The following is a 26,589-nucleotide window of genomic DNA, read 5'->3' as shown; positions in this document are numbered from 1 at the left end:
TTTGAAATACTGATGGGCAGCAAAAGGGCTGCATCAGTTGGTGGGCAGGCTCAGGTTTTTCTGACCAGTTATGTGCTGTGATGCCCATAAATGCACCCATTATTGTTAGTAGGTGGCTCATGAAGTCAGGATGACATCATACATTTTGTAATGAAGACTAAGGCTAGGAACATTACGTATAAAATTAAATTTCGGAGCTGTGGGTGAGACTTTTGAGCCTTGTCGCAGTAGGTAAAATTCAACTAAAACAAGTCTCCTTCCTTTTGCAGGTTATCTTACTGTTGATAATGTTAGTTATGCGCAAGCGAGTATCTCTCACCATTGCCTTGTTCCACGTGGCTGGCAAGGTCTTCATTCACCTACCACTACTCGTCTTCCAGCCATTTTGGACGTTTTTTGCCCTCATGCTGTTCTGGATCTATTGGATCGCGGTCTTGCTCTTCCTAGGTACCACAGGTATGTAAATCCCGCACGATTTCATAATTCCTTTCTCCTTCTTTTTGGTAACCTCAGAAAGTGTTAGTGTCGCTCTTCTCTATTGACCGAATCAAATGAAATTCAGCCAAGTAAATGAGTCTGCATTAAAATAAATGAAAACAAAACAAGGCATGAGTACTGTTAAATGCAGCATGGCTGATCTTTATGTATGAGCACATTGAGCCGTAGCGTCGCAGCAGGTGCGCATGGATGTTAAAGGCAGGCACTGAACTTTCCTGCTTTGCGTCTGCAGGAAAAGCATTTGAAAACTCCAGCCAATCCTGAATATGACAGCCCTTTTATTTTCTGTGATCTGCAATAGTGAATGCGTTTCACCAATATTTAAAATTCTTCACCCTTTGCTGATTTGTTTCTTAGCCCAATTAGAGTGCTGATTTTAGCTTTTAAGGCCCTGAACAGTGCACTCCTTGAATAGCTGAAGGATTGTCTCTTCTTATACGTACCTGCCTAATCAGGGGTGAGGAGCTGGTTCTGGCTGGCAGGCCAGATTTCTATCTGCCTCACCTCACCCCCAGACCAAATCTGACAGGTGGGCGGCGTGTTTTTGCACACACAGTTCGAAGTCAGAAACTGCTTGAAATCAGAACACCAAGCACCGTGCAACTGGGGGTTGCAAGACCCAACCATCAGCTGACCATGAGCGCTTGCACGTTGCTGTGCATGGCGCTTTGCGGACCCAACAATCAGCTGATCGTCGGAGCCTGCAGTGCCCATGCCTTTGCCCAGGCCTCTGATCAGCTGATTGGCGGTTCCTGCAAACCCCCTTTGGCTGATCCGGGTCTTTACCCACTCCAAACCTGACGCCATGTATCATGTAAGGTATAAGACGTGTGCACGATATATCAGGTGTTTGGTGGGGGAGCTTGGTAGGCCTAATGAGACCCACAGGCAGGAGGGACCCCAGCCCAGCTTAGATTAAGTTCAGATCCTTCTGCATTCCCCACTCTTTATGAGTTAGCAGACGGTTACACGGCAGAGGGACATTTCTGCTTTGTGGCATCATCATTCTGAAATGGCCTCCTGAAAGAAGCCCTTTTGGACCCATTATTGCTGGGTCCTGCCTCGGTAGCTCAGTCAGTCGAGCATGAGACTCTTAATCTCAAGGTCGTGGGTTCAAGTCCCATGTTGGGCAAAAGATTCCCGCATTGCAGGGGGTTGGACTAGATGACCCTATCAAGTCTACAATTCTATGATTCTATGTTGTAAAGGCATAGGGATGCGGGTGGCGCTGTGGGTTAAACCACAGAGCCTAGGACTTGCCGATCAGAAGGTCGGCGGTTTGAATCCCCATGACGGGGTGAGCTCCCGTTGCTCGGTCCCTGCTCCTGCCAACCTAGAAGTTCGAAAGCACGTCAAAGTGCAAGTAGATAAATAGGTACCGCTCTGGCAGGAAAGTAAACGGCGTTTCTGTGCGCTGCTCTGGTTCGCCAGAAGCGGCTTAGTCATGCTGGCTCCCTAGGCCAGTAAAGCGAGATGAGCGCCACAACCCCAGAGTCGGCCACGACTGGACCTAATGGTCAGGGGTCCCTTTACCTTTACCTTTATGTTGTAAAGGCATGGCTCTTCTATAGTGCATGTGGAGGCTATAGGATAATGTAGTGTTTGTACCCTGGCTGCTTTAAGTGTAATTTAGCAAATCTTAATAAGTTACTTGATTTGTCATAATGTGTTGTTTTTTAAAAAAAATAAAATTGAGATATGTTTGCCACCTCTGGAGTTCTTTTTTTTTTTTAAAGACAGAAAGACAGTGTTTTTTGTTTTTATTTTATTTTTGAAATACCTGTAGAATATACCTCTGCCTCATAAAGCGAGGAATTGCTCCATGAGCATAATTCTTTTGTTCCGATATTAAACATGTTGTATTGCTGTGGAATGGCTATTTTGAATGCCTTTCTCCCTTGTTCTTTATTTCTGCTTCTAGGTAGCCCTGTCAAAAACGACCAGGGCTTTGTAGAGTTCCAAGTTGCAGGCCCACTGAGGTACATGTGGTGGTATCACGTCGTGGGGTTAGTTTGGATCAGTGAATTCATCCTTGCCTGTCAACAGATGACTGTAGCAGGAGCCGTTGTGACATATTATTTTACAAGGTGAGAGATTCCGGGGCAGTTTAATCATGAGAGGCTGGTTCTCTAAAACCTCAGAAGTAAACAGGGCATGGGCAGATGGTGTAATGAGAATATGAAACTCGAAGGCAAAACCTCCAGTAATGTGCTTGGCTGGTTTTGATCTGTTATAAATGCATTTGCTCCAATACAGTCTATTTGATTATTCACCTAGGACATAGTTTCTGTGTAAACAGCACCTTGGTCAATATTGGCTCTGATATGTCTGCAGTGGCTGTTTAGCATATGACTAGTGCGTGACTATATCAGAGGTGATCAAAGTTCAATACTGCTGGGTGTGGTGCTTTGTTTGCTGAGGCCTGTAGGCTAAATATGAAAAAATGCTAAGTACAAAAAATATATATTGTATGTTAGATGAGCAACAGAGAGCACTGTTCCCACCCCCCTGCAGTTACGCTGTTCTGATCTGTATGACCTATGCCATGGGTAGGCAAACTAAGGCCCGGGGGCCGGATCCGGCCCAATTGTCTTCTCAATGCGGCCCGTGGACGGACCGGGAATCAGCATGTTTTTACATGAGTAGAATGTGTGCTTTTATTTAAAATGCATCTCTGGGTTATTTGTGCAGCATAGGAATTCGTTCATTTTTTTCTTCTTCAAAATATAGTCCATCCGTCCCCCAAAAGGTCTGAGGGACAGTGGACCGGTCCCCTGCTGAAAAAGTTTGCTGACCCGTGACCCCTGTCAAAACAAGTCTCAAATGAGAGAGGGTGCATTTTGTTAAGAATCACCATTCTTCAGATTATTTCGTTTAAGTTAGACAGAAGACTGTTCCCTTCAAGGTTTAAGGGAGTAGTTTCCTGTCTAACGTGAATGAAATTCAGTATTGGAAGGAGGGGATTTATTAAATGTGATATTATTTATATTATAAATATAACTCTAAATCAAAAGTTACATTTATTAAAGCACCCAAAGATGATGATGATTATAAATCACTTTGCTTGCAAAACTCAAAGGAAAGAACTATACCAATGTAATATTTCCATTTACAGCAGCTTAAAATGCTGAAAGCACACTAAAACCAATAAACCACTGCTTGCAGATTGAAAGTATTCCCCTAAATGAGGGTATTGACTCTCCTTCCAGTCTCTTCGTGAATTTAGACATCTTCAGGTGTCACCAGAGAGGGCTTTTTTGTTTTTATGAGAACAATATGTGTCCACTGGCGTCTTCCACAGTCTCTGGCTGTCTTTCTGACAGTCTCTCTCATGTTATGCTCCTCATGCAAGTGGACCACTCCCAAGTGAATAAAATGGATGAAAGTTACATCCTGGGCTCCTGTGGAAACAGGTTACTCATGGTGACTTGGCATGGTTTAATTTCTGTCATATACCTTAAGCCAGGGGTCAGCAAGCTTTTTCAGCAGGGGGGCGGTCCTCTGTCCCTCAGACCTTGTGGGGAGCTGGACTATATTTTTTTTTTGGGGGGGGGGAATGAACGAATTCCTATGCCCCACAAATGACCCAGAGATGCATTTTAAATAAATGGGCACATTCTACTCATGTAAAAGCTTGCTGATTCCCAGACCATCCACGGGCCAGATTTAGAAGGCGATTGGGCCGGATCCAGCCCTGGGCCTTAGTTTGCCTACCCATGCCTTAAGCTTCTCTCTCTCTTGAAATCGGCCGTTGTTCATTTACAGGCCTGTTTGTAAATAACCCAAGTTTTGCATGTTCTTTGCTATTTCTGTCAGGGACTTTTCGTGTGTGTTCATCAAGAATACTTGCGTAACTCTTAAAGCTATGTTTTTAAGAAATGAATTGCAGTCCTGTCTGAAAGGAGGAGCAAAGAGGCAGAGCAGAGGATAAAGACCGCATGAGATGTTTTAAGCACAGGTGAAAACTAGTGTCCAGTTTGTAGGATTTTTACCCAAGCGTACTAGTGGTTTAATTTGAAGTGGATAGGTTTGTCTTTCATCTAAACCAGTGTTTCCCAAACTTGGGTCTCCAGCTGTTTTTAGACTACACCTCCCAGCATCCCTAGCTAGCAGGACCAGTGGTCAGGGATGATGGGAGTTGTGGTCCAACAGCAACTGGAGACCCAAGTTTGGGAAAAACTGATCTAAACTGTTGGTTTATTTTAGCCCCATAATATGTATAACCTGACACTCTGATTGTTTTGGTCTAGATAGCTAAACACACATATCGGTTCTTTGAATCAATTTCACTCCTTCAATAAGATCATGACACACCTGGATCTCCTTTAACAGCCAGATGGAAAATCTCAGCTTAATAAATGATGTGCTTCTGTTGTGGATAATCTAAATCACAGTTTCCTGCTACATCTGAATGGGGAAACTGTGGTTTGATCCCAGTTTACTAACCAGGCTCTAAAATCCTGGTTTCAGATCCTGGTTAGCTTGGTTTGTGTCTTTTGATACTTTTACAAAATTGGTGCCATCATTTTGTCTGCCGTAGTATATGGAGACGATCAGATCGGTTCTGTGTGAAATCAAAATCTTATTTTCTGCTAATGAAGCAGAACTTCATAGCCATCTCAAAGCCAGCAAGGGGCTGCCATAATGCGAGATGTAAAAAAATAATTTGAACAAGAAAACACATGATATCAGTTAACGCTGTAATAGACAAGACACGTTACTAGATAGTTCTGCCTTCTTAATCAAGAATCCCTTTAGTCTCTTTGTTTCTTGGGCTTTATGGGCAGAGGTCTTAATGATTGCTGAGACTCACTACAGAACTACCATTGTAGGGTCCTTCGCATCTCAAGTTGGCCTCTGAGTAACACTGTTGCTACCTGTTTTTGTCTGCTGATGCTATCCGTTGTCACTGTTTTTGTATTTTTTAATTTCTCTCTACAGAGAAAAACGGAATCTGCCATTCACACCTATTCTGGCGTCTGTCAATCGCTTGATCTGTTACCACCTAGGAACTGTGGCTAAAGGGTCTTTCATTATTACCTTAGTGAAGATTCCACGGATGATACTCATGTATATTCATACCCAAGTCAAAGGAAAAGTAAGGGGAACACTTTGCTGTAGAAGTGTGGGCCATTGGTGGAACTGACAGATGAAAAATGTAAATAGAGCATAAGAACAGCCCGGCTGGGTCCCCAAAACTGATCTAGTTCAGCATTTTGCTCCCCAAAGTGACAAGCCAGATATACCTCTGGATTAAAAAGGAGAGTTGCCTTCTCTCCCTCATGAGTAGAACAAGCCTTCTGAAGCAAAAGTGGCAAAAACACCTATTTGGGGGTAGTGCAGAAAAGGGGCAAAAAACAGATTCTGTTGGGGCCTGGTTTTTTATTATTTAACTAAATGCACATTTAGAAAATGCACATATATCTTTAGAATGTCATTTGGACAATTTAATAGTCAAGATCAGTGTTTCCCAAACTTAGGTCTCCAGCTGTTTTTGGACTCCCAGCATCCCTAGCTAGCAGGAGCAGTGATCAGGGATGATGGGAATTGCAGTCCAAAAACGGCTGGAGACCCGAGTTTGGGAAACACTGGCCCAGATGTTGGCGGAAACTCTTGTGCTACCTTTTTAGACTTTAATGTAATGATTTAAAGCTCAGCCTGTTCAAAAAGCGGTTGTCAAAAATAAAGGCTGTGTCACAGTATGATGTGGCTGGCCATTTCAGATACAAAGGAGGGATCTCAATGTTCTTGTCAACACGACAGAATTTTCAGGTTGTGGATAAAGAAATGAAGCCAGACTTTTGAGAGCTTTTGGCAAGCTTTCTTCATGACTTTATACAGGAAAGTGGATGGTGAGATTCTTGGCCACTACAAGAGTCTAGATAATGAGGAGGGTGGGCCCCAAAGCTTGTCCCGTATGATCTGTGGGTTGATTCAGGCATGACCACCAACCACTTTTTCCACTGCACAATTCTTCCTCTGGAGTGATGGTGTCTCAGCATGAACCAGGCTAGACACAGAGAGGGCCATTTCCACAATTGCAGGAATAACTTTTTGTCACCACAACTGTGGAAATAGCAGTTAACGTCTCCGTGTACTACCTGGATTACACTTAAGTTTCTTTGCCTGATTCCATCTTCCACATGATTTCTCTCCCTCATGGCGGGAAAAAGAAGGGTTTTTTGAATGTTTGACTTGGTCTTATGTGACCACCAATTACAGGAGCAATTACAGAGGAAGCATATGTGTAAATTGAGACTTGTATATGAAACTACCGTATTTTTTGCACCATAACACTCACTTTTTTCCTCATAGAAAGTAAGGGGAAATGTCTGTGCGTGTTATGGAGGAAATGCCTACGGGTGGCATGCCTACGGATTTTCCTCCTCTAAAAACTGCATGCGTGTTATGGTCGGGTGTGTGTTATAGAGCGAAAAATACGGTACTTACCATCTAGATACCAACCCACGCCCTAACACTTAATGCAATTAAATGTTTTCTCTGATTATTATTTCCGTCTTGTTGTTGCTGTTCTCCCCATCTTAGGAAAATGCCTGCGCTAGATGTATGTTGAAAGCCTGCATTTGCTGCCTTTGGTGTTTAGAAAAGTGCCTGACTTACCTAAATCAGGTAAGAATTTATATTTCCCTGGCATTCCTTTTCAAAGGCTGGAAAGTTTAACTTCAACCTTCTAGCAATCGGCTCCAAACTGAAAGATGCTGAATGGTATGTTAACGTTTGAATGCAGTTACGGACTTCAAGAATCTCTGCTGAAATTAAAGTGCGTTGTAGTCTCTCAGCGGTTCCTTTGCTGTAAAGAAGAACAAGTCTAATGTTTTGGAGGAGAAACCATCATGAAACTTTTGCCTATGAGCTAAAGCACATTTTGTGCAACGGTTAAATATGGGTCTATTCCAGTGTGTACGCCTTGCAATAAGAGTGAAAATCTTAAAACACCGGGCATTTTAGAAAGTGAGCATTTGCGGATTGTCCTCATTTGCAGGACACCCACAATGAATTGCAGTGGACAAACTATATCATACACAAGTTTCCTTTGATAGAAACATGGAGGTGGGTGTTTAATGGACAGTTTAATGGTGAACCTGGCATGCTGCGTCCTGTTCTATGTGCAGGAAGGGCCAGATAATAACCCCCCTCCCCAGATTATCTAGATTATCTTTTTGCTCTGTTCATCAGATCTTGCACAGACCTTCACTGTTTGCTATGATGGTGACTAAGTGAAGGGTTGTATCCGTCAAAAACTCACGTTAATGTCTATGAAGGTCTTAGATGTCGGGGAGTTTGAATGGAAGAAAACCTAACCAAATGGCATTTTGCCTCTCTTTCCCCAGAATGCATATACAGCCACAGCTATCAACAGCACCAACTTCTGCACCTCAGCAAAGGATGCCTTTGTGATACTAGTGGAGAACGCTCTGCGAGTGGCTGCCATAAACACAGTGGGAGACTTCATGCTCTTTCTAGGAAAGGTAGGGCTGTGCGAAAAATGGAAGTTCTCCTCAAACAGTCTCTTTCTCTTGCACACTGCTGGGCAGTGTGTACTCTGTGCCCAGAGGGTAACACTGGTAATTGCTTGTAAGCAGAGTTCTCCTTTCCTTCTTGCCTACCAGAGTAATATTCAAGGTGGTTAACAACAAACAACAGTGAAACAAATCATCACCAATCAAACAATTAAAATCCAGAAAGAGAAACACCATGCAGTTGCTCAGTCGAGCCCAAAGTGGGGGGAAGAAATTCTGATAATTCTGACGGGGGGTGGGCAGTTAATTGCAGACTGAGATTCTTAGGAAGCTGAATTCTTCACCTGAGACCACATCCTGTACATTTGCAGAATCATGGCATTCGCCCAACCCAGCTAGTGTTCTTATGCTTTCACTTTCCTCTTGGAAGATAAACCAAAGGATGAGCCAATCTGACCATTTCAGTGGATGTCGCTAGGAGGAACTAGCCAGGATGAATGACTATAGGAATACTGGCATTATCCATGTTGAGGAGTAAAAAGGAGCTTTTATTTTTCTAAATATTTGAAAGCTTATGATTTGGCCCTTGACTCCAAGACGTCTCTTTCTGAAGTCCCAGATGGTTCAGTTTTGATCTTAACTTTTGCTGCTAGGTAACCCACAAACAAACCGTATTTTTTTCCCCTGTTTCAAAGCACGTTTTCTTTGACTGCAGTGCTCTTTGCACCAGTCTTCAAAGACAAATATGTCTACCGCCGCCTCATGGCATTAGGGCCCTGCTTATGAATTCCTTCCCTCCTGCTCTTTGTGCATTAATTCATACTGCAACCAACCCAACTTCCAAGCGGAGACTTTGTAATCCCCCAAATAAACAAATCAATAAGTCGCGGTAGGAGTGAGCGCATAATTAGATATAATGGCCTTAGGGAGACTGGAGTGCACAGTGAGGTTTGCTTAGAATGGATTTGACATGTACCATGAAGGTCTCCCTCGAGGCTGGGAGAACACGTTTTTCAGATGGCTGAAAATAAAAGAACGATGGGAAATGCTGACATTAGCTCTGCAGAACACTCTCTGTTAATGTCAGTGAAACACTGCCACCCATACCAGACGAGCTCTGCTTTTCAACTTAAGCAAAGATACAGATTGAAGTAAGATGCAACGATCCATTTGTGCACGAAGTTATCATTAAAAAAACAAGATTTGTGCCGGGAAATGCACTGAAAATAAATTTTTATGAAACGAACATGTATTTCTTGGGGAAATGCTTCTGAAAGAAACTTTGAAATGCTTTCCATTACTTTTCAAAAATGTGTACTAATGATTCTTAGGGAGAAGGAGCACTTTCCTTCTCCAAGCGAGAAAAGAGATTGGAGGAATCTAATGATTCAGAGAGCAGCGTAGTCGTCATCTTGAGATACTTGCCACACATGCATACCCATTTTTTTACCCAAATGATCACAGTATGCTTTCTTGATGCTGTTCTCTAGAATAGGTATGAGTTAAGAGACAACTTCAGCTACCCCTCAGTGTGTGTATTTGTGAAATGTTTTGAAATTACCATATTTTTCACTCCATAAGATGCACTTTTTTCCTCCTAAAAAGTAAGGGGAAATGTGTGTGCGCCTTATGGAGCGAATGCAGGGGGGAGGCAGGCAGGAAAAGCCCCCAAGAGCCGCACACAAGCTCCGCGCAGCTCTTGCAGGCTTTTCTCCAGGAGGGAGAAGGAACTGATGCGGCCAGTCAGTCCCTTCTCCCTCCTCGTAGAAAAGCCCGCAGGAGCCGTGCACCCTTTAAGGAGCGTGCGGCTCTTGTGCGCTTTTGCGGGAGGTGGGGGAATTTCCATAGCCGTGCGCAGCCTCTCCCAGCCGGAGAGTTTGCTCGCGGCTAAAGAAGCCAAGACAGCGAGCGCAATCCATCCCACTCACTGTCTTGGCTTCTGCCATAGCCGCACGCAGCCTCTCCCAGCTGAAGGGGCTGCGCACGGCTAAAGAAGCCAATACAGCGAGCGCAATCCATCCCGCTCGCTGTCTTGGCTTCCTCTTTAGCCGTGCGCAACCTCTCCAGTCGGGGGAGGCTGTACGCGGCTATGGCAGAAGCCAAGACAGCCAGCGGGATAGATCCCGCTGGCTGTCTTGGCTTCTTTGCTCTTTGGGGCTGGGGGAACCCGGGCTTCCCCGAGAAGCTCTGGGAGAAGCGGACAGGCTTTTTTTTCTTGATTTTCCCCTCTAAAAACTAGGTGTGCCTTGTGGTCCAGTGCACCTTATGGAGCGAAAAATATGGTAAATAATGAATCTCCATGTGTGTTTCATACATATTTTATGACATGTTTGTGCAGTATCTCACCACCTATTCTAGAAACGCAAAGGACCACAATTGCCTCTGCAGAGGGGTTTCTGTATCTCCCTCTCTTCTCCAGATGTGGTTTAAGTGGAGGCTTGGCAACACCGAGAAGCTTGTGATATTCCTCATCAACTGTGTTTGCTCTCTGTCTGCTCTTCAGGTTCTAATAGTGTGCTGCACAGGCCTGGCAGGGATCATGCTGCTGAACTACCAACGGGACTACACGGTGTGGGTGCTGCCGCTCATCATTGTCTGCCTGTTTGCATTCTTAGTCGCTCACTGCTTCCTATCCATTTATGAAATGGTCGTGGACGTCCTCTTCTTATGTTTTGCCATTGACACCAAGTATAATGATGGCAGCCCTGGGAAGGAGTTCTACATGGATAAAGTTCTTATGGTAAGTTCTTTAGAATGTGGTGCGCTTCTGAATACAAAGAATCATGTAGTGAAAAGAGCTTAAGAGTAGTGATAGGAGGAACTCTGTTCTGGTTTGCTTCATCATCTGGCTTGTCTATTTGTGGGCCACTGTATTTTCTTAGCATATAAATCTGGCACATAGGAAGGTGCTCGAAAGTTCAGTTCTTGTTTCCTGTGATGGCAGTCCAGCAAGATAGATAGATAGATAGAGAGATGCTAGTGGCAACAGTCCAGTAAGATAAAGATATACAGTATATATGGGGGAGAGAGCCATGTACTCAATCAGTTGCTTCTTTGAGGGTTCTGTGCTGTATCTGCTTGCTCTGCTGAAGAAGCAAGCACTAGGGAATCTTGCTGGACCCTCGACCATATTTTGCAGGGAAACAGTATACAGTGGTACCTCGGGTTAAGAACTTAATTCGTTCTGGAGGTCTGTTCTTAACCTGAAACTGTTCTTAACCTAAAACACCACTTTAGCTAATGGGGCCTCCTGCTGCCACCATGCTGCCAGAGCACAATTTCTGCTCTTATCCTGAAGCAAAGTTCTCAACCCAAGGTACTATTTCTGGGTTAGCGGAGTCTGTAACCTGAAGTGTATGTAACCTGAAGTGTATGTAACCCGAGGTACCACTGTACCATGGTTCTTTAGATATTGTGGTAAACTGTTGTTTGACACAAACCAGAACACAACTAATGGAAAACTAGTGCTCAAGAGTGTCAAGTTAGGAGCGGGGACAAAGCGGTTTATATCACCACACGGCTATGAAGTTCCCTGGGGAGTCTCAGGCCAGTCACATCCCAGGATTGTTGTGAGAATGACATGGAGATGGACAACCTTGCACGTGACCCTGAGTTGATTGGAGGAAGAGTGGATAGTAGTGTAATAAACAAACAACAATCCTTAAAGCAGAGAGCATGTGGAGAGAGGGAGGGAAGGGAGCACAAGTGGCAGATTTATTCCTGCAGCACCAAAGTGTGGTTTGACATTACTTGCAAGCCAACTCATCATCTTGTTATATTTACAAAAGCATGGGCAATAATGTCCCAGGGCCACCAGAGGAGGAGGGTACCCAGCAAGCATATCAGGAGTGCACCTCTTGCCCAAGCAACCCAGCTGGCACTGGGAAGAGGTCACGAAAACCGTAGGACAGTGGGTGGTAGTTCTGTGGTCTGGCTGACAGGGACTGGTTTTCCCTATCTGGAAGCCCGGGTCTCATAACACAAGGGAAAATAACCAAGTACCTATCATACCTCCTGGCAGCTCTTTAAAAGCATGGAAGACAAATCAAGGGAGGAAAATTCTCTCCACCATCTTCTCCAGTATTCCAAAGACTGTAGTCTTCAACCATTTCAGATCCAACCCAAACATGCATTTGGGGGAACCATTTCTTAAATATTTTATCATCTGCTTACATGGCATTAGTAAAAGGGTAAAGGTAAAAGAGCCCTGGACGGTTAAGTCCAGTCAAAGGCGACTATGGCGTGCAGGGCTCCTCTCGCTTTCAGGCCGAGGGAGCCAGCATTTGTCCGCAGACAGCTTTCCGGGTCATGTGGCCAGCATGACTAAACTGCTTCTGGTGCAACGGGACACCGTGACAGAAGCCAGAGTGCACGGAAACACAGTTTATCTTTACCTATTTATCTACTCGCACTGGCGTGCTTTCGGGCTGATAGGTTGGCAGTAGTGCTGCTATTGTGACCCATCTTAGATGAGGCTCAGTATTGGGCCCCAACCCCACAAGTGAAGAATGATTTTCTATGATCATGAGTCATGATGGAGGACCTTTTCCTTACCGTCTTTCAGGAATTTGTGGAGAACAGCAGAAAAGCAATGAAGGAAGCTGGCAGGGGAGTTGGAGCCGAAGGCAGGGAGCTCAAACCAATGGTAGGTCCTCTGGAAGAAGTGGCTGCTCTCTTCCAAGAGTTTCACGTGTACTTCCTGTCCCTTTCTGTTTTCACTGACTATGCTTCTTCAGGAGAAGTCTTTGTCGTTTGTGTCACTCAGGATGTTCTGCTTTTTTTGTTTGTGAGCTTGCCTATCACCTGGATGGCAGAGTTTTTGTCACAGCTGAGACCATCTCCCATAAAAGTAAGCTGAAAGGAACTGTATCTTCATGCTTCTACTGTGTTTCTCTAACCCCAGAGCGCAACCGAATTCTCTCAGTAGTGATGTTACTGGTACTCAAAATTACCTTTGGGTTGTATACATAGAGGGGGGAAACAGTCAATATGAAACATATATAACTACGTGCCCAGGTATCCTTTTTGTGGTAGGGTTTCAAAACTTAGTCCATGGTTTTAACTTGACATTTACTATCCTTTTGTTGGAAAATAAGATATTACACTGAGTTGCTAATAGGATTCTGGAAGGCACAGTGGCTATCGCTATGAGTCACTTGACTTCCCTCCACTCCACTTTGCTGCCTCTGGGTACCTGATATATCTGGCTGATAAATTCTCAGGTGATTTGGAGTGATTCCAGCTTGTTCAATTCCCTGTTTATTTCCAGCCACATAAGCCAATTCACTTCAGCCTGATTTTGACGCTTAAACACTCATTTTTTAAGTTTCCACGCATTCCTCCATCATCAAGGAAGCTGATACAGTTACTCCTTTCAACCTGCTAAAGTAACATTTCTCCTAATTCTTCTCTCTTTGACATTATTCTTTCTGCGTTTCAACATTGTGCCTGGTGGAGAAATGTGGATTTGGGCTCCCTCACTTCAAACACGTCCTTTTCCATTTTAACATGCAGTAACTTTTTGATAAGTCATGAAATTCTTGGAGATAAGAGAAAGCCAGGAAACAGTATGAAGAAATTATATATTTCATGTACTCCATATTGATAGCAATACTGAAGCAACATGTCCCGTCCCCCTGCCGCAATATAATACTTGTGGCTGGTTCATACTATACATTGGGGCAAATTTTTGCAGCCAGATACATTGACTTGGCAAGAGTAACATATACAAATGAGCTCATACCTCTTAGAATTAGATGTTGCGACCCTTATAATCTCCCTTGAAAAACTGAGAACTCTTAACCCAGCTCTTCACCCAGGTTTCTCCAACCTCAAGTCCCCAGATGTTGCTGAACTACAACCCCCATCATGTCCACCAGCATGGCTGATGGCCAGGGATAATGGGATTTGTAGTCCATTCATACCTGGGGACCCAGCATTGGGAAAAGCTGTATTGATTCCTTTTCACCGGTGCTCAGTTGGCAGTGCTCTTCTTTTTCAAATGCATAGGTGGGCATGATTTACATGGGGCAGGGGCCTGTGGATTTCCCCCCCTCTCCCCATAATTTGATCACTCCTTTTCACTCAAAGCAGATCTAATGTTTGGCTGTGAGTTATCAAAAAATGAGTTGATACAAATGCATTTGTAAACTAGCTTGTAAGATTAGTTGATAAAATCAATGTAAATGACAGCTATCACAAATAGTTTTTAAGGCTGACATGAGAGTTAAGTGAGGAGAAGATCCTGCACTTTGCTCTTCAATGGTCTTAACCATGCATTAGACTTCAGGGGGTCTAAGGAGCTGAAAAGGAAAGACTAGTTGCTGGCTAACTAAGCCTACAACATAATTAGTGTAATAATTGCTAAAAATGGCCCATGTGCTGGCGCCCATGTGACCAATTTGTCTGAGGATATGAACTAGCCAGAAGACAGTATGGTAGGGTGACCACGGAATAGCACTCAAAACAGAGGGCAACACCAATGCATGTCTATGAACTTGTGAGAGCCTCCCAGAACACAAGAACGCAATAAAACGGATTGGCAGTAGGCCCACGCCAAACACAGGGAGATATTTCTTCATAGAGCACAATTAACACATTGACGTAGCTGCTTTATTAAACATGAACATAGATGCCTCCTGAAAGTCATTAGATAAATTCATGAAAGTTCAGTTTCTTGGAGGCTACTAGTAATGAATGATAACTCAGAATGAGACCTAAGTGTGCAGAGGCTGCAGACTTCTAATAACAGCGTGCCAGATGTTTGGGGGCAGGCAATAGGGGGTGCTCCGCTTTTGAGCTTTCTGGGAGCTTCTGCATGATCAAGGCTGGAAACAGAATATTTGACTAGATAGATATTTGATCTGATTCAGCAAGGAAGTTCTAATATTCCTTTCGCATGTTTGCTCAGGGACCTGCCAATCCTCTCGGTAGCCCTGATTGCTACAGTTTGAAGCTGAAGCTAAAAATTAACATTATATTTTTTGGAACATAATGCTAAACAACAAATAACTCTGCACAATCCTCAGGCCTGCATGCTCCTCCTTTCTCTCTTCTCTTGGCATAGCTGTCTGAAGATCAGAAGCACTTGCTTCCTGATACATCCAAACCCAAACTGCTTAGAGTTAGTTCAAACAAGCCAAGATCAAAATGTGTTTTATGATCTTGACTTGTTCCCCAAAAAAGAAAAAGACAAAATAAACAAGTGGAGAGGCCTCTAGGTCTAATCAGCAGGTCCACAGACTCTTTTGATCAGGCCCAGTCTTGCTCCCTCCACTGCTCTCGCCAGTTTCCTCTTCTCCACCCATCTCTTCCTCTGCTTTTCCCCATTCCAGCCGCAACCCTGCTGTTTCTGCTGCTGTGAAAAGAGGGAGAGGGAAGCAGCGTGCAGATAAACTCGGAGGCCCAACCGTGACCTATGGTGATCAGGGCACTGTAGCATCCTTCCAAAAAATGCTGTCGCTACCACATCTAGAACTGTGCTGTCAGAAGCTGGGCTATTAATTGGGCACACAGCTTTGTACAAACAAACCTAGTGCAGCTTGTTGGTTTATCTAGGTTCAGCCAGAGAGAAAAATCACACTATATATATCCACATTGGAAAAGTTTGACTAATATGTCTAATTTTTCAGACCTTCATTCTCGTATCAATCAAATCTCTGTTTATTGTGCCAAAGACTGAAACCCGGTGCAGTAGAAAAGTTTTTAGTGTCAGTGCAGCATACATTTTTCAATTATGCTTATGAATCTATGTTCTAAATATGCACTGTTCTGAAAAATTATCTCTACTGGTACTTTGTAGTAAAAACAATTAATGCACTGGTGGGATCCTTAGGCAAAATGTATAATTGGGTTAAAGGATTCAAGGAAACTGCAGGAAAAGTGAGATTCTTATCTTTACGATGTGATCAGATTGATTGTTTATACAAATTGTGTTCAAACTGACTAAATTTTTAAAAAGTGTCTGTGTATGTATATATTATGTACACAAGCACATAAATATATACAATATTACCCAGGAATAATTTTTTTCAGGGCTTTTTAGATAATACTAGATAAAATTTTAAAATGTCATACTTTTATTTTAAGGGGAAGTTTGGTTATTTTCAATTATTAAAGATAAAAAGGCCAAAAAGAAAAGAAAGAAGCTGGGCTATTAACAGACGTAAAACTTATTATAGGTGTTGGTACATGCATACAATGGTTCTCATGCAAATGGCAAAAAGCATAAGCCGCACTGAAGCAGATTCTCTGTCATCAGAATTAGACCCACTGCTTTCTTTCTGGGGGTACTCAGCGGGTACACATACCCCTAAACATTTTGCGTTGCCCCAACCGACGGACCGATATACCAGCTGTCTCCGCAGTAGCAGCGCGGACTGGAGCTCTGTCATTCTCCCCGCTGGTGCCAGGGGAGGGGAGTCTGGGGTGGCCGTAGTGGAGGCGCTGGCGCTGCTCCTCCTCGCTCAAGCCGGTGAGCGCTTGCCCCTACTCGCTCAAGCCGACCCCACTGCTGCTGGGGGTCTTCCCGTCCTCTCAGCGCCGCCACCTCGGGTCCCTCGTCCAGGGTTTGGGGGGGGAGGAAGGGTGCGAGGAGAGAGGGAGCAGCCAAAATGAGAGTACCCCTAAACATTTTTTAAGGGGGAAAAGCACTGATTAGGCCTACATATATTTTATTTATTTAACTTAACTATTTATAAGGCACCTTTTCACAACCAGACCAGTGGATTTTCCATTGCACTTGGCTAGTTGTTGTTTTTCACTTGCACATTTTATTAATGTTTGTCGTTGACACATGAAGGCAGATTCCCCGTTGATCTGACTTAGGCACCTGAGTGAAGTTATCAATATAATAAGCAAAGACTGAATGCAGCTGACCATTTACCAAGTGATGACTTCCCACAGAACGCATGTTGATGACTTCCGTTGCTGCCAAGCAACAGGGAGGATTTCCCCACACACCTGTGCAAAAGCAGAAAGCTGAGGAAGCAGGGAAGTGTTCGAATTGTTTCCGTCACATGGTTGTGTATCACAGACCATGTGGTTCCGTATCGTGTCGTGGACAGGGTGTGAGCTTTGGATCAGGAACACAACCAGCTCTGTCAAGAAGCTGCACTCTCTCAGCCTAACTTGCCTCATGGGGTTGTGAGGATAAAATGGGATCAACATCACATAAGCCAACCTCAGCTTACCGAATGAAGAGCCACATACAAATCTGAAGTAGGCTTTAGTAAATTCTCAGTTGATAGACAAGCAAAATGCTTTCCAGAGCCTTCTGAGATTGTGAGAGCCTGTGGCATTTGAAACATGAAGTAGTTTGTTTTGTTTGGATCCACTTCGTTCATATAGTAGAGAAACTGATCTAATCATTCAACCAAGGCAGGCACCTGAGCATCTTTCCAAAATGCTAGGGTGAGGAACTTTTTAAATTTTATAATTCTAAAGGGGTTTTGTTTTGTTTTTTTGTAGGCTGTTGACTGAATTTTGATTCCCGAAGAGCTTTTCAGTGTCCCTAATTCGTGGCTCACCAAGTTTGTTAAAATGAGTTGTTGTTTTTAACTTTGAGCAGGATTCCGAGAACTGATTCTGCACAGACAAGGGCTATGCAGTCTTCTGCTTGCTGAAAAGCAGCTCCACCATAATTTGTGGCAAACCGTTTTTGAAACTCTGAGGTGTCGTTGTTTTTAAACACCACCAGACATGAAAAGTAGATGTTTGGATCCTGGCCTTTGCTGTGGCTTGAAAAAAGAAGCATATACGAACAATATCATTTCTAAAAAGAGTGTGTGTGTGTGTGTGTGTGTGTGTGTGTGACTTTAATGTAATTTTGTTTTGAAACAGAGTTAAAAAGAAACTCAAACTCAACTCTATACATGCACAACACAGCAAGGTTACTAAAGGAATTAAGAAACTCACTGATTACAATCCTTATTATATTGTGCTTTGGGAGAACTAGCTCACTAACTATATTATTATTAATTTAATTGGTATGCCATCCTTCATCTGAAGATCACAGTGTGGTTCACAACATAAAAAATACAAAGCAAGAACACAAAATGCATAATAAAAGCAAACCAATAAACCCCCTTCCACAAACACCATAGGGTGTTTATATATATGTTGTATATGACATGTGTATCAGCATGAGATGGACATTTGTACTTTATTGAAATTTGATTAGGAGTTTGAAGGGCTTGCATATAGAAAACAAACAGAAACCATGGTACCATAATATCTCTTTAAAAACCAGGATTCCTCATTGATTAAGTTTGTACATATGTCTCCCAGATTTTATTCAGCCACTGGCATTTAGATGATTGTTTGGATGCTTTAGAATACGTGCTATACGAAACTTTTTTGCTGTATGTGATTGCTTAAGAAGGTATATGCAGGAATCCATGGTCATTGGGTTCAAAATGTTGAGGAAGCATAGCTTTGGGAGTTACCTGCAGTAGACTAATCTGGAGAAAATTCTGGTAGTAATCAGCAACCATTTCCCCAAACTCCTGCATTGTTGGACATTCACACCCTAGATGAAAGTATGAGCCAGTCTGTCTGTCTGTATCCCTTAGAATAAAACCATAGTTTTGATGCAGGTCCCTGGTCAGCAGGAAGGGACAGCAGCATTTACTTGATTTTCCATCACCAGTGAGGTTCAGCATGGTGCAAATGCACTGGCAGAGCCAGTCCAGTGCCCCCTGCTGGTGTTTGCACTGCGCCCCTACCTTGCCCCTTTTCCTCCCGATAAGTCATAGCAACACCGAAAGCAGAAAGCCAGGTATGTGCCATCACCTCTCCCCACTGTTGGAATATTCCGCCTGCTGAGAATTTTGTACAGTATTATGCATCCTTTACGTTAGTGTCGATTGCTAAAGTTTCAAAAGAACTCCGCAAAGGCATTTTTGTATTTTTAAAGGAGGCTTTCCAGAAATAATGTTTCACTTTTTAATATCAGAATACTAAGGGAAATCAGACAAGCATTATTAAATTAAATGCCTGGTAATTACACAGCACACTATAAGTTACCAACACAATTAATGAAACATCATAGAATTTCCTAAGAACCTCCATGTAGCGAGACTTCTGTATGCACATTTTCTTGAGGATATTCTGTTGCAAAAACCAACGTCCCCACTCCCCATTCTTTAGTAAATTAATGCACTACATTAAATTTGCCGGCTTGAATTTCAAATGCAGATAACTTTTCAGAATTACTGTGCTGGTTATGATGATGCTTTTCTGCCTGTAAACATCAGCGTCTTTTTTTAATCATTTCCTAACTTCATTTATGACTTATTTATATTTTCCAGGCCTCTGGAGCAAGTTCATCTTGAAGCTGGTCAGCCATTATGGAAACCATCAACATTCCAAAACAATATCTATCTTATCTTATCTTATCTATCTCTCTATATATATCTATATATATATATATATATTATTTAAAAAGCAGCCAAAATCAGAGAAAAGGAACAGGGATTTAATACTTTTTTAATGATTATTTTTGTGAAACATGTACTCTTTTCATACGGGTGGCTTTTACAAGCAACTTTTATCATTGTTCCATTTCAAATTCTAAACCATTGTGGTTTGTGGCAGAGCTATGATTGTAATCCGATTAAGATATTTCACAAGTTGGAGAAGGATTCCATAATATTTTAAAAGAATCGTGTAAGATTGCCGATTTGGAATAACGTAAGTGGGTCAAGTAATTTTCCCTCGTGGTTATTTTAATGAGCATAAATCTTTGAAACTCAATGGATAATGACTGTTCTGGAGGGGGAAATCCTTCATAGATTTTTTTTTAAAAAAAGAACTGGGATGAATAATACATTAATCATGTTGGATTTTGCTTGCTTTTTCGCAATGGGATGCTAATAAGATCCAGTAAGTTCAACTTAATCCAGTTTTTTTCCTCATTAACACATTAGACAATTTATATCTAACACATTTTTAAGAAAACCTAACCAACTCCTCAGGTATTTAGATATTGAGACAGCCCCTGAATCTGTGAAGGACAAACTAAAGGCATATGAGGGAGGATGAGTTTTATATTATGCAATTTTTGTCCTCTTTCACCTTATCATTTCCCCTTGAGTTCAGTATCGCCCTTTGCACATCATTGTTCCTTTGAACTACGCAAACTCTTTAAATAAGCAGTTGGACAGCAGGCTTCGAAAGCTCGGCCTCAGATATATACATTACTGTTCCTCCATGACTACATGGAGAGAGAGACCATACACAACTATACACAAAAAGAAAAATTAAGTACTGTAAGTCATTTAAGTTTCTCTTTACGGTTGGAACCATTTCTTGGTCTTGGTTTTCATTGTACGTTTGGTTATTAGTGGAGTACGGTGGGGAAGAGCAGACAAATCTTTTGCGGGTGGGGTGGGGAATAATGTCACTGCCTTAGTATCTAAAGCAGTTCTTGAAGTGGCCTCTGTGCATCCAATGCTCATGGTACCTGAGTGCCACATGAATACTTCAGAAACTTCCAGACAGCAATATTTGTGTCCTTTTCTACCTTTCCCACACTCCGAGAAGGAAGGATCGAGCTGCTATCTTGGTTATTGGAGTGGCGAGACACATGTTGTGGTGGCACGCCAAACGGTTATATAGGAAGTGGGGTATTTGAAGCATAGCACTGGCTTGTGGAAGGATGTTGATGCTCCCCCCCTCCAAAAACTGCTTCAGCCCATAGCCCCCCGTCCAAGAGTCCACCCAGAGAAAAGGAGTTGTGAGACAAAAAACGCTAAGAGTGGCCTTTGTTCTCCACCCATATTGCACTTTAAATCGCCTCCGATCTTTCCAGTCCCTAGGAAGTTGGTATAGCCCCTATACTTGGACTTAGTTCTGCTGTTCGTGTCTGGCTGTCCCTTACCATAGTGAAAACACATGGGAATATCTCTTGGGGTTCTTCATTGAAAGAGTTGAGGACGTTCAGTTTGCAGTACAGCCATTTTCTGCCTGTAGATCAGCAGCAGGGAACTCCTAGGCCACCTGAATTTGACCCGCAAGGCCATTTTGGGCAAACTGCGTCTGCCTGTCACTCACTTGACAGCTTATGTGTTAAGATCCCTTAGTGCTATTGGTTCTCCTATATGGGGTCTCAGCACTCAGCACCATAGCACTAACATTAACTGGAAATCTTGGCTGCTGCCTTTTGCTGTGAGAGAGCGGACAGAGGCTTATCTCTGATCTTAGCGCTGTGGATGGGATCTTAGCACCACTAAGATGGGAAATGAGAAAACTGCTGCCTGCTCTCTGAAACTAAAAGGCAACATTTCTGACCATCCCTGAGAGCCTAACTTTCAAAGGCTTGATCGGTGCCTCGAAATTCCTTCAAAGGTTAAAATCTTACGCTGCACCAGCTCTTTAAGTAACTGGGATTTCCTAGAGAGAGAGAGAGAGACAGCCCTTTCTCTAGGTAGACAGACTTCCCATTAAATGTATGTCCCAGTTTAACAGTGCAAGGTTCTTGTAGGAAAGAACGGAGAGTGCTCTCTGCATTCCTTACATGGCTTTCTCATACAGCAGGTCAGGTAGCAAGACTGCTTTTGAACTATACCATTTTAAATAGCAAGGGGTGTTTGTGTGTGTAGGTCACATGTTTGAACAAGCCCAGTCACCGTATGTCGAATACTAGCATGTCAGGCTGGGCTAGAACTCTTCTCCCCGACATCTCACCCTGTAGTCTGAAGTCAAACTGGAACAATTGTAGACTCCTCACCTGCCGCTTGTGTAGGCCAGAGAGTGGGACCTTTACAGATAGACATTGCTTTCCAGAAGCTTCCAAAGTTTGACAGGGCTCAATCCCCATTAATGCGAATGCACAGAGGCCCCCTGAAGAACTTCATTACGAGTTAAGTAGCTTTCATCTATCCAGTAATAAGAACTTGACCATTTTTATATGTGTTAAATTCCTTTCTTCATTCCTGAGACTCTAAACTGCATAATGAATGCTAATATTCCATTGTTTGGCTTATTGTAATAGTAAATGCTTACAGTGTAATTGCAGAGAATAATTTCATGATCTGTTTATGCGATATATTCCGTTTTGTTACAATTTTTTTAAAAGAACTATTTTTGTTAATGTAAAGTTAAATATTTCAGAGCAGAATTTTTAAACTTTATTGCACTAAATGCAAATGTGGGGAGAGAGAGAGAGAGAAGTAATGCCTCAATGGATGGATCACTCCTTAAGAGAATCTTTTTCTTTCTTTCTTTTTTGGAAAAAGAGAGCTATTGTTCTAGATAAGCTTAGCTAAATGGGTGCAGACACCCAGTAGAGTTGAATGGCCACCAATTTTTTTATTATAAATGGCTGTTTTGATTCTGTGCTTCCTTTCAAAGGATCAGACCTTTTAAAATTGCTGCTGAAGAAAACATAGCATTCTGTAATTAATTGGTGGTCTTTGCTGTGTAACTAAATGCTTCAGTTTCATTTTTATAAATCATCTGACATCTTAAAACCTTTTCAGACTACTTGCAATAAATTTCAGGACAAGTTTAAAAAAATGGGGGGGGGGCAATAATCCTTTCTCGGTCGGTCACAGAAACCAATCATGGAAGTACATTTTAAGACTAGAAAACTAGATTAGCCTCTGTTCCTGCTAACACTAGAACCCAACGTGCTTAACTTTTCCAACATAATTATTGCCATGAAATCTTCATTCGGTGTTTTGACATGAATCAACGTTGAATGCATGTGTGTTAGCAGGAACCAAGGCGTTAGTCTAGGCTTAAACTAGAGCACTGCTTTAAGTCTCTTTTAATGTATATATTACATGTTACTGTAAGGATATTTAGGAGGAGAAATAAGAGGAGCCTTAATTTGTTGGAGGAAGTGCCGTGGCTCTGCTGTGGCACTGGGTTTTGGACACCGTTTGCTTCGGTCGCTGGGAGTATGGCAACAACAGTGGGAAGAAAACCTGGGCTCAGCAGGTTGAAAACCACAGAGGCTGGATCCCAAAGCAAGGAAAATGGGTCACTTATATGCAGCTCCTCTGAGGTTAACTGCCGTTAACCTGCTTTAGAAAGGATCACTCGAGACGGGAGGCTTGGATTTGGCTCACCTTGGACATCATCCGAACACCTGCTTTGCCAGGTCCCACCAGCTTGTGTTCCCTGCTTGTTGGAAGCCCTGGGAAAAGAGAGGTGCTTTTCCGGAGTTTGAACTTGCAACTAGAATTGTAATCAGAAACAAAAATTTTGTATTTTTGTATACCTTGATTGTGCAGCATTTTTATATACAGGTCCTGTTTTACAAATAAATTTGGTTTCTTAACATGGTGTTTAAAAAGTTTTGTGGCTATTACTTCCCTCAGGCAGCTGCAATCTGCAAAAGACACTACTGTACACATGGCAGCTGATGTGTGAACCCATGCCCCCAAGTGTTCATCCATGTGCAGATGCTCTGGTCATGCTACCTGAAGCCCGGACACTTCTCAGATACACTTCTGACTGTAGACGAATCAGTATACTTGGCCAAGTATTAATGTATTAGAACAGTAACCAATCAAATGTTAGTAATTTCAAGAGGGGCTGTATTCTATAAGACTTCAGCCCATCCCAGGAACATCAGAGGGCACAACGGCTATGCGTTTGGTGTTAAGAAAGTTGTTTTAAAAAGAAATGTCTGCCCTTAACTTGTGTGTCCTTAAGTCTCAGCCCCTTCCAATTAATCGCTTGAAAGTTTAAGATTCATAACCTAATGATTAAAACAATTAAATAATGCAGCCCTTCTGTGTTTTCTGAGTAGGGTAGGAGAGCTGGGACAAAATTCACACCTGGCTCTTTGGTTTCACATAGTATGTGGGCAGATGAGTCTAAAAAGCCCAGGATACAATTTTTCATGGCTATGGTGGCTCATTTACCAGATGTAATGTATTCTGGATTCAGGGAGGTAGCCGTGTTGGTCTGACGCAGTCAAAATATATAAAATATATGCACACTTCTTGAGATACACACTACGCTTTTCGTGCATGTACACGAAAGCTTATACCACGAACAAACTTAGTTGGTCTCTAAGATGCTACTGGACAATCTTTTTCTGTATTTACTTCTGGTAAGTGTATACTGGATTCTGACCAAACTAAACCACCTCGAGAAAAAGTCTTGAGCAGAGTAGCTCCCCTGATGCAAACCTGGTCTTTATAACAGGTTAACCACATGCTAAAACTTTTCCAGGCTGAACTACTTCAGACTGCAGATAAGGGGTGGCATTTTCAGGCTTCCGCATGAAAAATATGGAAAGAGAACACACTGGGGATAAAGCTAGACTTGACCCATTCTCTTGTGACATCTAGTTTCCCGCGAATGGGCTTGTTTGGTTTCAGTGCAGAAGATAACTGACTCATGTAAGTGACCACCTTCGGCCTGAAGTAGTACAGTCCAGGAACAATTCCGCCATCTGATGAGCTGCTTGCCTTGATTGCATCTTAGGATCTGGCTCTATAGTTTGCAAGTGGGCAGAGAGGGAAGAGCTTGATGAGGTAGTATTCTTACCTGCCTTCAATCAGCTCTGTGAAGCAACTTGGATTGATTTTGCCTTTCATCTTTAACAAGCAGAAAGCCTATCTGCCCTCCCAAGGTCTTTGTGAGTTTGCTAGAGGGCAAATAGCAGGTGCGCTTCAAAAGCCAGTGCCCTGCAAGAAGCCCTAAGTGTAAATTGCTCCCTGCAACCCAAGGGGATGGGCTTTGGGCCCCATCCAGCATTTTCCAGGCATAAATTTTTCAAAGCAGCCCCAGAGCGCTGTCTTCCTCACTTTGCTGTGCTCTGTTTTGAGCAGCTACCTGAATTGGTTCGGCTGTGAACCAAGCTATTCACTGATTTGCGGGGCAAAGAGTTTGGCTGTGTTGCAGCCCAATCAGAGAAGGACTTGCCCATCTTCCATCCATGTAGTGCCGTCTGCTTTGCAGGGCATTTCTGTCAACCTTCCTGGTGTATGTTTGCTCCATTTGCTGCTCCCCAATGGTCTAATTAACTGGAGCAAGCCGAGCGGAGCCATCTCCTGCCTTCTTTGTTTACCGCAAGCCACTTAAGCAAGGATTTCTCACTTAAAGGGTTTTAATTTATCGGAGAGTGTTGCATGCAGTCCAGACCATTGCGAAAATCCGCTGAATTATGGATGGTTTTCATCACACCAGTCAAGCAACTCAGGCCTCCTGCATATGTTGAAGAACCACATGCTGTGGAACTAACTACTCCTAAATGAGTTTATTTCAACTGTCAAATGTCATTCTTAGGGTGGTGGTTTGAGGCACAGAGCATTCCGGAGTACAGTACAATTACCGTTTTAGAGAGGGGGGGACTGAGACCAGAGGGTGTTTTCATAAGCAATTTTTAAAATATGAGATAGAAAGTGGAAGCGAGCCATGTTTAAACTGAACTAGCAAAATGTCCAGTGGTGGCTGATGAAGTACAGGGTGCAGGGAGGGAGGGCAACCTGCAGTTTCTGGCAGTGCTATTTTTCTAGAAAAATATGTTCTGGAACTCACCATGGACACATCCCTTGTTCTCTTAGAATGGCAATGGTGTCCACCACCTGAGAAGTGCCAGAACTGAGTTCCAGGGAGTTCAGGCTGGGGGGGGAGCCCTGGCTCTTGGCCAAATGATTAGTTCAGATCCTTGGCAAAATGACTGGCCATCCCCAAAGCAGAAAGAGGGAAGGGATGATGAGCAAAAGAGGGATGAAGAAGAAGACGACACATACAGTGGCACCTTGGTTCTCAAACTAAATACGTTCCAGGAGTCCGTTTGACTCCCAAAACCATTTGAAAACCAAGGCGCGGCTTCCGATTGGCTGCAGGAGCTTCCTGCACTCAATCAAAAGAAAAATGTTCGCAAACTGGAACGTTTCCAGGTTTCGGGCGCCGATTTGTTCAGGGGCCAAGCCATTCATGTACCAAGGTACCACTGTACTATTGGGTCTGGTTGTGGCACTGCTGGCTTCTGCCTTGATGCTCATGGTTCTGTCCAACAGATCACTTCTCTCTCTCCCTCTCTCTCTTTCCAGAAGGAATGTGACACTTGACAGAAAATAAGGTTTTCCACCCCAGAGTACGGCAAGGGCCAATGTACCGCAAAGAACCTGGAGAAACCAGTGTAGTGATGAGCACAGAGACACATCACAGACCTCTTAGGTGGTGAACTTGCAGTTATCACTTGTTTCCCAAATACCGAGGCCCATATCATGCAAAAAGGGGGAGGGGGAAATCACATTCAACCTTATTCAGCGCACTTGGTACCAATTTCAGTCCTGGCTAGTGCACTATCTGTACTTCAATGCTGGGACAGAGAGGAATGATGACCAGTTAAGCAGTGATGCTTGGGGTGGAAAAGACGGCAACTTTTGAAGCCTGCTTGAAGTTATAGGGGCCCATGTCATTTTAGTCTTGTTAGATGGCCTCTGTAAGTGCTGGATGTCCTCCTGGTGTCCGGAACATCTAGTTTTTTGGGGGAAACAGTTAGTTTTCAGTAGGTTTCAAGGTCTAGAATGCAATCATTTTCTACTTTGTCCCATGAAATCCAAAGGTCAGCCCTGAGATTCAGACTAAATGTGCATCTTGCCCCTTGTGATTGCACGCTTTGCCCCTGTCTAGAATGTCA

The 26,589-nt window shown here is 43.1% G+C and overlaps 1 protein-coding gene and 1 long non-coding RNA gene across 3 annotated transcripts in view; both read left to right on the top strand.

The window, feature by feature from the left end:
• Window positions 1–23,265, top strand: part of LOC308577017 — a 243,969-nt gene extending 220,704 nt beyond the window's left edge. Inside the window, exon 2 of the long non-coding RNA XR_014003338.1 lies at window positions 21,406–23,265. This is a non-coding gene — a long non-coding RNA (uncharacterized lncRNA). The remainder of the gene's footprint in view (window positions 1–21,405) is intronic.
• Window positions 1–23,265, top strand: part of SLC44A1 (solute carrier family 44 member 1) — an 87,682-nt gene extending 64,417 nt beyond the window's left edge. The window contains exons 9-16 of one of the 2 annotated variants that reach the window (XM_081176415.1): window positions 270–456; window positions 2,420–2,585; window positions 5,440–5,596; window positions 7,045–7,128; window positions 7,851–7,988; window positions 10,483–10,719; window positions 12,544–12,624; window positions 19,289–23,265. In XM_081176415.1, coding sequence (XP_081032541.1) covers window positions 270–456; window positions 2,420–2,585; window positions 5,440–5,596; window positions 7,045–7,128; window positions 7,851–7,988; window positions 10,483–10,719; window positions 12,544–12,624; window positions 19,289–19,312 — 1,074 coding nt within the window. In that variant the 3' untranslated portion in view covers window positions 19,313–23,265. Of the gene's footprint in view, window positions 1–269; window positions 457–2,419; window positions 2,586–5,439; window positions 5,597–7,044; window positions 7,129–7,850; window positions 7,989–10,482; window positions 10,720–12,543; window positions 12,849–19,288 lie in introns of those variants that run through there. The other variant, XM_081176414.1, reaches the window with a different exon arrangement.
• Window positions 23,266–26,589: the final 3,324 nt, after the last annotated feature.

This window comes from Podarcis bocagei, assembly GCF_964188305.1.
Source record: "Podarcis bocagei genome assembly, chromosome: 17".
NCBI lineage: Eukaryota > Metazoa > Chordata > Lepidosauria > Squamata > Lacertidae > Podarcis > Podarcis bocagei.
Note: the sequence above shows the minus strand (reverse complement) of the source record. Positions and strands in the feature narration are given on the sequence as shown.